The sequence below is a fragment of the Onychostruthus taczanowskii genome, unplaced genomic scaffold (assembly GCF_017590055.1).
Source record: "Onychostruthus taczanowskii isolate IOZ18803 unplaced genomic scaffold, ASM1759005v1 scaffold16, whole genome shotgun sequence".
NCBI lineage: Eukaryota > Metazoa > Chordata > Aves > Passeriformes > Passeridae > Onychostruthus > Onychostruthus taczanowskii.
In genome coordinates, this window is record NW_024498795.1 from 9,767,825 (window position 1) to 9,780,670 (window position 12,846).

General features: G+C 43.2%; 1 protein-coding gene across 2 annotated transcripts in view; it reads right to left on the reverse strand.

The window, feature by feature from the left end:
• Positions 1-5,665: 5,665 nt before the first annotated feature.
• The window catches only part of ROCK1 (Rho associated coiled-coil containing protein kinase 1), an 85,412-nt gene continuing 78,231 nt past the window's right edge, over positions 5,666-12,846 (reverse strand). The window contains exons 30-34 of one of the 2 annotated variants that reach the window (XM_041399226.1): positions 12,748-12,826; positions 12,369-12,630; positions 11,336-11,543; positions 7,976-8,017; positions 5,666-7,169 (exon numbers count right to left, since the gene is read on the reverse strand). In XM_041399226.1, coding sequence (XP_041255160.1) covers positions 7,990-8,017; positions 11,336-11,543; positions 12,369-12,630; positions 12,748-12,826 — 577 coding nt within the window. In that variant the 3' untranslated portion in view covers positions 5,666-7,169; positions 7,976-7,989. The remainder of the gene's footprint in view (positions 7,170-7,975; positions 8,018-11,335; positions 11,544-12,368; positions 12,631-12,747; positions 12,827-12,846) is intronic. The other variant, XM_041399227.1, reaches the window with a different exon arrangement.

A 12,846-nucleotide genomic window follows, 5' to 3' on the forward strand; every position in this document is an offset into this window, starting at 1 on the left:
AAAGGGTGATTAGACACTGGAACATTCCGCCCAGGGAGGCGGTGGAGTCGCCATGCCTGGCGGTGTTTGGGAAAGGGCTGGATGTGGCATTCAGTGGATGTGGCCCTGCTCTAGCTGACATGGTGGTGCCTGGTCAAAGGTTGGACTTGGGCTTTTCCAACCCAACGGAGCCTGCAGGATATACTGGATTTCAAAGAGCGGAGGCAGACACACCTGGAAGGCGCAGATGCAGCGCTCTGGCTCACCAGAGGGACAGCACCAGGCCTCTTTTAGCAGGAAGCCAGAGCAAACCGAGACAGGGCAGTGCCGCGGCACGGCGGCCCGCGATTGACACCCGCCCTCCCGCCAGCACGGCCAGGCCAGCGCTGCCTCCCCGCTTCCCTTCCCTCCTCCCCGCTCCCCGCCCGGGCCGCGCCTCCCGGGCGCTCCCGCCGCCCGCCGGGCCGGGATGGGCGCGCACGTGCGAGGCGCCTCCCGCAGCCGCCCGCTCGGGGTCTCATTCAAACCAGCCCCCGGGATGACGCTGCAAGCGCGGCCGAGCGGCGGAAGCGGGGCGGGAGCACTGCGCGCGCACCGCCGGAACGGGCGGGGCCGGCGGCGGGAGCGGGCTCGGCCTGGATCCCCTTATCCCTGCGAGCCTGGCCTGGCGCCTCTCAGCCCTGCGAGGCCTGGGCACAGCGGTCGGGGTTGGCGTCTGGAACGGGCCCGAGCGCCAGGATGAGGTGCAGGCGGTGCTGGTGCCGCGGGCAGGAACGTCGGTGTGGAGGGGGCAGGGCTGGAGCGAGAGTGTGTCCGCTTCTGGGATCGCCGGTGCAGCAGAGACAGGAGCTCTGGAGCGGGCAACAAAGACGATGAAGGGACAGGAGCATCTCTGTCACGATGACACGCTGAGAGCTGGGCCTGTTCAGCCTCAAGAAGAGAGGACCAAGAGGAGCCCTCATCAATGTGTATAAACATCTGAAGGGAGGATGGAGCCGGGCTCTCCTCGGTGGTCACAAGCAATAGGGCAAGAGGCAACTAGTGGCAGTTAGTGCACAGAAAATTCCACCTGAACACAAGAAGAATGTCCTTATTGTGTGGGTGACCCTGCACTGGAACAGGTTTCACAGACAGCCTGTGAAACCTTTCTCACTGGAGATATTCAAGAGCCACCTGGATGCAGTTCTGTGCAATGTGCTTCAGGATGATGCTGCCTGAGAAGGGAGGTTGGATGAGATTGGGGTTGGAGGCTGGACCCACTGTGCTCCCTCCCAGCCTGACCCATTCTGTGCCTGCGATTCTGTGAGAGCTGAGCTGGGCTTTTGCACCCCCAGGTGCAAAGGCCCAAAAGCTGTGATTGCACAAGGCAGGGGAAGGGAGGCAGAAACAATAAAAAGCCTCTTGTGGATTAAATAGGTTTGGTTTATAGGAAATGGTGAAATAGGAGCTAAAATTATCAACAGAATTGGGAGGAGAGGAGATGAGTAATCAACTAGCAATGTTTTTTAGGCTCGGTGATAGATAAGGAGCACTGAAGGATGGGTGTGATGGCAACAGCCAGGAGCCTTCAGTATGATAAACCCCAAGTCATAAACATTGAAACCAGTAGACATGGAGACCTGAATCTCAAGTGCTTCTACAAAAACTCTCGGTATTTGGATGTGGTTAAAGAAACCCGAGCAGTGCTATAAGATATAAGGGAGAGAATGAGACAAGAGAGAAGCATCCCTTTCTTGGACCCCTCCTAACTTGCACCTCCAGAAACCCAGCGCTCCTCTGCTGCTTACAGCTGCAGCTGTGAAGACCTTCTGGCACAGCTTATACCGCTCTCTGGTTGTTGGTGTGTGCACTTCTGGCCATACTTTTGCCAAAGAACTGGCCAGTTCTTTCCTTGCTGTCCCCCAAATGTGATTTTCAGTTCCAAACAATGGAAAAACGAAATATAAAATGGCCATAGAAATAAGGGTTTGAATGTAAGCCTTAAGGTGAAAGGCTTAGAAATTTCTGTCTTTTCAGTTTGTCATGGAGAAGAACAGCAAAAGTTGATTTTATTGTCCAGTGTAGGCTTCTAGATGGGACAAGGAGGTTTGGGGCAGCAAGGATTACATTTCACAGAGAAGTTTCAAAGGGTGTTATGCTGAAATTTTGCTGCATTATCCTGGATCTTGAATGAAGTCTACAATTACTAAAGTGTTAAAATTGACCAGCAAAAATGATGAATATTTTGTTACTTGGACTTGCTGAAAGAAGCTTTCTAGAAAAGCTTTGATCCAGCTCTAGGGTGAGATCCTGCAGACCATCTATTCAAGAGACAGCAGATCCCAGCTGCCTGCCTGTGAATTTACGTGGGGGATAACTCCAGCTGAATGTTTTGCTCTTTATACCAAAAGTGATATACGTAGAGTCACTTGTACTTGTGCCAGCTAAATGGAAGTGGAATGCTCTATGTTCTGAAGCTGCACTGAATCCTTCCCTTATGAGAAACCCTTAGCTGATCAGGGCTCAGGCAGTCACAGACCATGCATTTACAGAATTTGGGAAAGGCACTAGAGGGTGCTGTGCTGAAGGAGAAGAAACGGGATTAGTATCAGCAGGAAAAACCATCCCGACCTCTGCAAGGTGAAGAACGACTATGTCACTCTTTTTTCCTCTGACACCATGTAGGCCTCTTCCTGCAGTAACAGCCGTGTGCCTTTTTCCTAAAGGAGGGGATCAACAGATGCTGGTTTTCCTGTCTCTTACACAAAGTGACATAAGGAGTGTTGCCGTCAGGTGGCAAAGAGTGCAGCCTGATGTATGAATATGAACTTGATGACATTAAAATTGTAAAAGATTGGTTGAGCATTATTAAATGCATCTTTTTTCTTAGTAAAGACAGGCCTCAGGGGAACCTTGGGTAGGGGCATGGGGACACTAGAAGTGTCCCCTGGCTGTGTCTCTGTGGCCTGTGACATCTTGAGCTGGTTGGATACAGGCCAGCTTGGATCCAAAAGCTGGGGCTGTGTCATCAGCACTGTAGTGCACGTAAGCCAACAGGCCTGGCAGGATTTATGAGTGCTGGAGGATGGCTCAGAGCAAGTCCAGATCTGTTTAGAGAAGGTTTTTAATGCTGTGGAAGCTCCCGTGGCCCGGTTCTGAGGAGCACAAGTGATAGGTGAACCCTCAGGTGCTGCGATACAGCAGAAGGTGTGGGGAAGGAAACCAAACCCCTTGAGAAGGCATGCTTTAGGCATCTGTGTGATGCCTGGGACAGAACAAAGATTCTCTTAAGTAACAGACATTCAGGACTCGAAATACTGCATTTACATTTCTTGTTTCTCTAAAGGTCAAGATGAGTTACCCTCACTCAATACATTGGCAGGTGCACTTACTAACATATATTTTGTTTTCTGTGGGGAACACAATGTTCTTGGGAACCTGTCTACCACAGGATGGTTTGGGTTGGAAGGGACCATGGGCAGGGATGCTGTTTACTAGATCATAGTGCCCAGGGCCCCATCCATCTTGGCCTTGAACACTTATGGAGAGGAGGCAGCCACTCTCCAGTGGATCTTCTGCAGATCTTCAGTAAAGAAAATGTAGCAATTCAGGAGATGTTTAGGGTACCAACACCCCCCCCCCCCCCCCCCACCCCCCCCATCTTTTTTTTGGGCAGGATGAGAGGCAGGTGATTTTTGGGGACCCACCCCCCCCCCCCCCCCCAACTTCCACTTTTGTGTTACATCTTCCATTTCAGCAATTTTCAAATGTTTTACATTCTGAGTCACAAGTGTAGATCAAAGGGAAGGAACAAGAATAAAACTCTACCTGCACTTTTTTTTTTAATGTTTGTAATTAGTACATTAGAAAAATCCCAGCAGAGTTCACAAGCTCAGAGGGAAGCTCAGCTGCTGCCCCCTCTACTCGCTGTACAATTCCCAATTTGCTTCTGGCTACAGCCTCAGTGGCTACAGTAGGAAAATCCCACCTTTGGAGAAGGCTGTATCCTTTATTACCAGCTGTTTTGCTACAGTTAGCTACTCTTTCCAGTTTCTTTCCTGTTGCCTTCAGCAGGAATAGGGAGGCTTGAAGAGAGAATCAGATTTTTCGCTTTCTACCACTGTCAGTGAACCTAACACAGTAGTAAAAAAGTGAAAAAGTGGAACCAAATTAAAAAAAAAAAAAAAAAACTAAGATCATGTAAGAATCTGAACTTTCTGATTTCTCAAGCAGCTCTTAAAACTACAGCTTCGCCAGCATAAAGGCAGCCAGGGTGATTTATGCTGGCTCTTCACAGCTTACATGTTTCACATCTCTTGATGATTTTCAGTTGAGATTGTATGCATTACTTTTCCTAACAGTAGAAACATTTGGCTGCTTTTTTTATTCAAGGTGTAGCTATTCCTGTAGATAGGCACCTTGCTTGCAGTAAACAAGTGCCAACATCAGTGTACACACAAACTGTAATTTGCACGTCTAGACTTTATTATTACAGCATTTCAGTTGCAATTTATCCCAGACACACAAGTCAATGTAATTTTACACTTAATTATGTCTGCTGCTGCTTCCCCAAGCAAAATCAGCATTAAAAAAAACCTGCCTAACTTCAGCATTACTGAAAACTCTGGAAATAACAGTAGGTGCCAGTCTGTAGTGCAAAAACCATTTTTCCACAATCCCTCTTCTCACTAGTCACTAGCTATTCGTAACAGGGCTTATGCTATTTTTCAGATTCATGAAATATGAAATTACAAGATACTACTATTTATTAATAAATTACTCAAAAGTTTTTGAGCCTGCAGAGGTAGCTAGTTACACATAAAGGAAAGCAGAAAAGCAATCCACAACCTAATCTGAGTCTGGAGAGACCACAAGCCTTTCCAACTGCTCCAAACTTCCTATTATAATGTATATATTTAAGTAAGATATGTTTGATCATCTTATTATATAATATTTTCCCTTCCCAGTAGGTGACAGGAGATTAAAGCAGATCATAATTATCCCTTATATTGCTTGACAAGCTCACCATCAGTGTGACTGGTGATCTGGAATGTTGTCTTCAGTATGCTCCACCACGGCTTTGATACTGCTGACATTCAGATACAGCAAGCTCAACTCAGAGGAACTTGCTGAAGTTACATCAGTGGCTTCTCTTTATCTGTACTTCCCAGCTCTGTGACCTTCAAAGGACATACAGTCATTCACATGTCATTTGGCCTTACTGCTCTATTGTTCTGCAGGCCTTGGTGGATTTCCCAGGGAGATTTATGGACAGCTAGCTTCATGGGATGTACATGGCTGTTCCAAAAAAGCCCAAACAAGGCTAATGCCAAAACCCCACACCAACAAAAACTGCTTTGTCTTTTGAACAGTGTTCCCTCCCACAAATGAGTGGATTTTCTGAAACTCCAAACCTGCATCATGAAGGATGAAGCAATCACAAGGCCAGCTCAGGATGGCGGTTGAATAATAAATACAAATTAGGCTACTACAGCAGGCCATGAAAATAAGGAAATTAAAACATTATTTAATATGGTATTTACTTATTCATGAGGAATAGTAAAAGAAAAAAATACCTTCCAGACTGCCCTGGGCATTATGATGCAAATCCACCTTGTACTTGGAACCTGTTGCAATGTCTGAATGCTTAGAAAGATGTATAAGCTGCAGTCAGGAGAAAACACCATGCCAGTCGTTTTCAAATGGGTCTTTCCATAAATTACTTTATTTCTCATTAAATGAGCACAGAGTCATTACCATATTAATAACAGATATGTTTATTATTACATATCCATCAGTGCGGCTTTCAATACCACTTGAAACATGCAAATCGTCCTAAGGACGAATCAGTTTTCCAGTGCTTCTTATTTAATACACAACTGCAAAGCCATTATAAATTATTGAGGAGGTATTTGGTTAAGAAATAAAATAAAATAAAACCATACTGCCCATACCATGAATGTATTCCTGCTACAAAGCAAGAGTCTGACAGCATTTACTGAAATTCCTGAATTTTACCCAGAGCTTTTGTGTCTTTTTTTTTTTTTTCCTGCATTGCCTGCTCATCTCCCGGCTTATGAACAAGAATCAGTCTTTCTTTGTAAGAGGAATTCTCACTCAAAGATTGTACTTAATTTAGAAATGCATCTAGCATCTACAATACTTCAACCAATTAAAGTTCAGTAAAAACTACTGATATGCAATAGTTTTTTTAGAGGTTTCTTTTGCTTTGTTTTAGGTTTCTACATTTATCGACATGGCAATAATACAATTCTCTCAAATTAAGGCACTAAAAGAACAATGTAAAACCCAGTAAAAGTGTTCTAAGAATAATTTACAGTTCAAACAGTGCATATATTTCTTAAATGTTTGTTAACTTAATGTACGTTATCACTTAAAATTGTAAGGCAATACATTATACAGTAATAGAAATGATGTACCCCAAAATATGCTTCCAAACTCGGTGGTTCTTTTTACTGTTAGTTTCTAATGCCTCTAACAATAAAATAATTCAGTATGGCTTGGCAAAAATGCATAGATTAAAGGCAATTACTTGTTTTCCCCCCTTTACAAACCTGCTGCATCAGTATTTTGTAAAGCATAATGCAAAATATTTAACACTTTGATCCATTCCATAGTGGGTGGTTAGCATTAAGGCCGTAAAGAACTCTGCAGTGAAGGCACTGAAGTTCAAGTGATAAGGCTTCATTTTAAGCTAGTTCTGCAGTCTTCAAGAGGACAACTTAAGAGTCTTGAAAGCAATTGCAGTCCTTCTCACTGAGAAACCTTCCTCTTCTACTCCGTTTCATATGCTCATCTTGACATAAATATCCCCTTCACAGGGTTAACAGTCTTTTTCTTTCACTGGTACAAAGAAAGTTGGCTGCATTTCATTGTGACTGACAGGCTTTTTTGAAAAAATCCAAAAGGCAGCACCTTTTTTATATACCTAGCTAAGCTTTATTTGCTTTAACTTGCATTACATAGTAATAATTAATCTAATCTACCTTGAGGCAAACCCGCAATTAAACACCCTCAGCGTGCTTTTGTGCCAAAGCAAGGAGGAGACAGTAATAGCAATCTTAACCCTGAAGCCTGTGATAGTTATGTTGGAAGGAACAACAGCCCGTCTGCACTGCTCTGTGTGGTTAAAAAAAGCCCTGTTTCTCTGCATCCCATGAGGTTCCATCAAGCACTGTACATGTGGTTAGCTGGAACAAAAAAGAAAATAGACAATTAATAACAAATAAAAAAATTAGCTTTGTAACACTAGTGCGTGTTTGCCAAGAGCCTCAGTGAAGAAAATACTTGATTTTAACAGATTTTTTTTCAATTGACAAGGTACAATGCTAACATCATACCTACATCATCTTCCACAAACTGTTCTCCGTTTCAAACAACATTAAGCAAACACAGAGATCAGGCAGATAATAATATTACTGCAGCTTTACAAGTAAGCAATTAAGAGCCAACAATCATGGGTGTATTCATGGCAAATGCAAGGTGACCCTCTTTCACCAGCAGGACAAGAAAAGGCTCTCTAGGCTAAGAGCACGCACATGCAGTTGCAGAGCTCATCTGATGCACAGGAATTTTGGCTGATTGGTTGTTTTCCTCTTCAAACATGCATTAACTTGACCAAGTGCCCAAGTCCAACTGTATTAAAACAAAAGATCTCAGCTGTGCTAATACAATGTGACTAAATCAGCAGACTGGAAGCTATAAAGTGTAGGTTCTGATCTTGAAGCAGTACTGCAAATGCCAGCAAGTTCATCATGAAGTTCTGATTCACTGTCATTAGTGGTAAGTTATTAAAATGTGGAATAGAACTTAGGATGAACTTTTATATGTGAAGCTCCTTTCAAGAGGTCTGAGACACCTCTCCATGAAGTCAAGGAAGCAGTGCCTACCGACTGCAAAGAAAGGTGGGTCAGACCCTGAATGAAATGTACTGAAATGTCTTCAAGCATGTGTTCAAGTCTGTACCCATTCAGCAAAACAGTTAATGCCTGCTTACATGGTAGGACTCCATCACCGAGGGCAAGTTCTGCTATACTGTCTGACAAGAGAACAATTTTCAGATACTCAGTAAAAGCCAGATACATATATCCCATAAAAATCGTTGCTCCTTCTCTTATTCCCACACTTAGGTAAAGTGGTGAGGGAGGACGAGAACTGCAGGATACATGAGTCCATAGAGGCTGATACAACAATTGACTGCCTCCTGAGAGGAAAAGAGCCTGCTGCTCCTCTGCTTTATCACCTCCCTGACCCCAGCAGAGCATCCTCCTACTTACCTGTCCTCAGCTTTGGCAATCACTGCACTTCTCAGTGCACTGATCTCGTCACTAGCTTGGCACAGTTAGTCTACATTTTTTTGACAGTCGGGAAACTGAATTGTGTACCTTCATGGAAGGGTCCAAAATGGATCATTTCAAACTTATCTAGGATCCAAGGACAGAAAACAAAGAAAAGACAACAGAGAGGGAAAATCCTCCCCTTTAAGTAGGAACAGGCTGTCAAATGAGCTCAGCTACTGTGTTGAGCTACCAGTTAAGTGTTCAGTACATAAGCTATACTGTGAATTTATTTAATAAGCCACATTTAAGCACTGGTACATTAGAAGTGAATTTTCCTAAAAAAATCCATTGCCTCTTCTTTTTAAACACAGAGGACAGAATGTGTAGTGGTATCAGGGCATAGGCTGGGCATAGTCCATCACAGCAGTACATGTCTAGTTCATAGATACAACTCACAAAAAATTTGTCTGAGAAAACCACAAAAATGTCCACAGTGTAACTGCCAGAGTGAAGAGTTCCAACCTGGTCTTTTTTTTAATGCTTCTCTGCACATTGGAACTCTGAATCTTTTCACTGTTTGCTCTGCAGGTGGCAGGCAGGCCCCACTACACTCCAGTCAACCCAGTACCAGCTGTCTGATGGGGACAGAGCGTGTCACAAAGACACCCAGGGAGCTCCCTGAGCACCAGGGCAGTGCAAGGGCCCCCACCTGCCTCTTGCAGACATCCCCAGGCAGCATGACAGGCAGGAGCACACACACACCCCACACTCCTGCTGCTCAAGGGCTGTGCCTCTCTAAATGGTTTATGCTCAATAGGACTCTTTCTCCACAATCAATGACTATGAAGCATTAAAACAGTTTCTTACAATTAATTACATGTTCTAAGAAGCTCTGTCAGTATTTGATACCATCAAGAAGCAACATATCAGTTATGTCATCAAGTTCACTGATGGATTTGGGTCAGTCTAGAAGAGTAATGTAAATGTTAACTGTTTGATCTATGTCAGAGCTTGTCAGATAAATTCAAGAAGCTAAAGAGGTAAGATATCATGCAGGTATTAACTTCTGAATTGACAGAAAACCTAAGAGCTTTACTTCTTCCTTGGGTGATGGAGAAAGGTGTGAGCAGAGGTTGCACACCAGAGCAGCTGGAGAAAATGCAAGGCTGCAGTATTTGGAACAGCTGATCTGACTTGACATCCACTTGTGCAAGACCATCACCATCACCCTTCCTCCTTTCGTTCTTGAGGCTCTCCCACAAACCTCTGTAACTTCTGAATCCAACAGAAAATCCCAAGCTTTTCTCCTGTGGATTTAGGATTGGATTGTTTTTGTTGTCATGCTTTGGATTTTTTGGCTTTCTTTTAGGCAAAACATTCCTGGATTAATATCCTGCTGAAAAACAGATCAGTTCACTCTGGTAATCTGTGAAGCATGAACTGACTCAAGATAAAGCTCAGGAATGTGCAGCTGTCCTCCTTCTGGTGCTGGTGAGCTATTAGACTCATTGTATCTTTAAGATCTTAAAAAGAGAGCTTTAATAATGGTGTTTCTCTTTCTTTAAAGAAGTTCCATTCCCTGCTTGTGTATTTCTGTGATTCTGTAACACTCTCAACAGGACAATGCTAACAGGATTAATAACAGCAACAGTCTGGGTATCTGATGTCCCCAAACATACCCATTCCTTTAAGAGTTACTGTAAACTTTCAAATGCCCAAATCTGTTCCTTCTATAGCAGATTAGCTGCACACTTATCCTTGCTAAAGGCAACTCCAAACCAGCACTTCTATTAAGACAGAGTGAAAAATAATCAATTAATTGGTTTAAGAAAATGGATTTTTCTCCCAAAAGAGGATGCATGAAAGCTGGTTATTACAGCTACCAGAGGACCGTGCAAGGATAAAATGGAGAGCATACTCAGAATGCAATTCAAAGAGGTTTTGGAAGAGAAAGTCTACAACTCTAAATATCCAAAGGTGAAATAAAGAAGTATAGGATTATCTTGAAGGCCTTCAAGAATGTATTAGGCCTTCATGAATATATTATGATCTCAAAACTGTGATCCCTAGGAGTGTTCAAGGCCAGGCTAGATGGGGCCCTGAGCATCCTGATCCACCCTGGCAGAGTGTGTTGGAACTAGATGATCTTCAAGGTCCCTTCCAACCCAAACCATTCTAGCATCACTTATGTTTTAGAATGGAAGTCTTGGGGACAAGAAAATCAATGCCCTTTTTGTCTTTCATATTTTTTCTCATCTGTTCCCTTCAAAGAGGATGTTTCATGATATACCTCATGTCTCCTTATTTGCAAAAGTCTGCTTTTATTGTGTTTCATGCCAGGAATGTTTGGTAGCCCTGCCAATCTGGGAACACTCTTTTCTTACTGAGACACTAGTTTCTACTCCATACTGTCAATTCATTTGGTTATTTGGGGAGAAAACAACACACAAACTGTATCAGGAAGCTAATAAAGGTTAGAATCAGATTACAGCAACCTAAACATTAAAAAAGTATATTTTACACCATGTCCTGGTTAATGCATAGGGTCACAAATAGTTTACAAAAACAACTGCTGGGATAGAAGACAACTGGGAATGAGTAAGCAGGGAGGAAGAACAGAATTAATACTTAACTAGCCTCACAACAAAAGAATTGGCCTAACAACAGACAGAATCTGTAAGTTTCTAATTTCAGCCCCATTTGCAGAAGACTTCTAGCATACACAAGCTCTGAGTCAATCCATGGATGGGATGACTGTAGATCACCCTTGCTGCTAAATACCTTTACAGACATATCCACTGAGCCTTGCCTTTAAACAGGAAAAAAACCCAGCTCCCTCCCAAGCACTGGCAGGCCAGGTACCACCTCCATGGTACCTTTCCAAATGTGAAGAGCTGATAAATTTACCGTAGTAACAGGAGAATTCTGCTCCTTCCTTTGGGATTTGAGCAAAGATTTAGGTCAGCACTTCAACAGCCATAACTATGGAATTATTTCACAATTTCACATGGAATAGGACTAAAGACGGAGGGTGTTTTAGCCAAGAGGATCTGTAGTTTTTGTAGCTTATTTCTCACCTAGCTTTTCCAGAAGTATTTTTAACAACTTTTCGGAATGACTGGTTTGCTGAGGATCTCGTAGACAAAGTTCTAGGAGAAGCACGAACAAAAGTAGATGGTGGTGTCTTAGGGATCTTCTTTACTAAATGTGTCACCCACTTCTTCTGTTCATCTTGACAGGATGCCAACAAGAGCATATCTCTTGCTGTAGTTACATCATAACTCACTACAAGGAAAAAGGAGGAAGATGATACAGTGAAAACCCGGGCTCCTTTTCAAAGAGTTATGACACACCAACTGTGCCACTGGAATGAACAATGGCACCTATATATATTCTTGTATTGGATTTGTTTATATATTTTTAGAAGATAACAAACAGTAGGGAGGATTATGAATATAATGTTTTTCACGATTTGCCATTCTGCATTAAGATTCTTGAGTCTAACATGAACATTTGAGAAATGAGAAAGTTACACTAATTACAGTTGTAATAACTGAAGAGTTGTGTGGGTGCCTTATGGCCAAGTTCCAGAGTACATACCCTGAATGCTCCACAGCAGCACAGAGGAGAAACTTTTACTCCAGTCTGTGAGGTAGCTGAAGAATCACTCTGCAAGGTCTCAGCAGAGCTTGCTGATGCAGCCACTGCAATTGTTCCTGCCACAGGTCAGGTATGAGTGCAGAGGGAATGGTGAGGGCACCAAGGGGCTGCCCAATACCTGGGCATAAACCTCTAGGGAACCTTGTGCTCTCAAGGCCCTCAGCAGAGCTCCATCAGGTACACCACAGTCCTCCCTACAGAGTTTTGCCACAGCTGCCTGTTCATAAACAGTGTAACAGACTATTGCTTTAGTAGCAACTTCCACATCTAAAGTCATGGAACTTCAGTTTTAAGTTCAAAATTAAACTCAAGTGCTTTTATTCACCTCCAGTGAATAAGCACTTCAGTTAATTTTAAAATTAAACTGAAGTGCTCATTTGCCTCCAGTAGTTCAGCAGGTTTGGCTTAACCACATGGAGAATACAGAACAGAAAAAAACCATGAGTATACCTTTGCATGGTGCAATTAATTCCTCCTTTTTATCCAAGTGGTCTCTGTGGCACTTCACATGGCATCTTCGACATTCTAGGGCAGCAGGGGGTTTAAAGACGTGCCAGAGAGGTTTGGCACAGGCCTCACAGTTGGCTGGAAAGTGGTATAATGTGGGAATAAATTCATGGCCTTTGTGATTTAGAAAATTTGTCTTCTCTGCCGGCTGTACTGGTTCTACCTCCAAATCCTTCCTGCATTCCCCCTCATTAGCATAGAGAATCTGAAAAAGAACACTGCTGTGTTATTGTTGAAGCACTAAGTACTTTTATATCCTTTCCAAAGAAGCTACCACTCTTGCAAGAGAGTTGAATTGACAGGAGAATATACTTCTTTTTACCTGGAATATTTTAGGAATTTCTTCAGTTTCAGCTCTATATACATCTCCTTGAGTTACAGGCCGGACATGAAACAGCTTACTAGATTAGAAGAAACATGA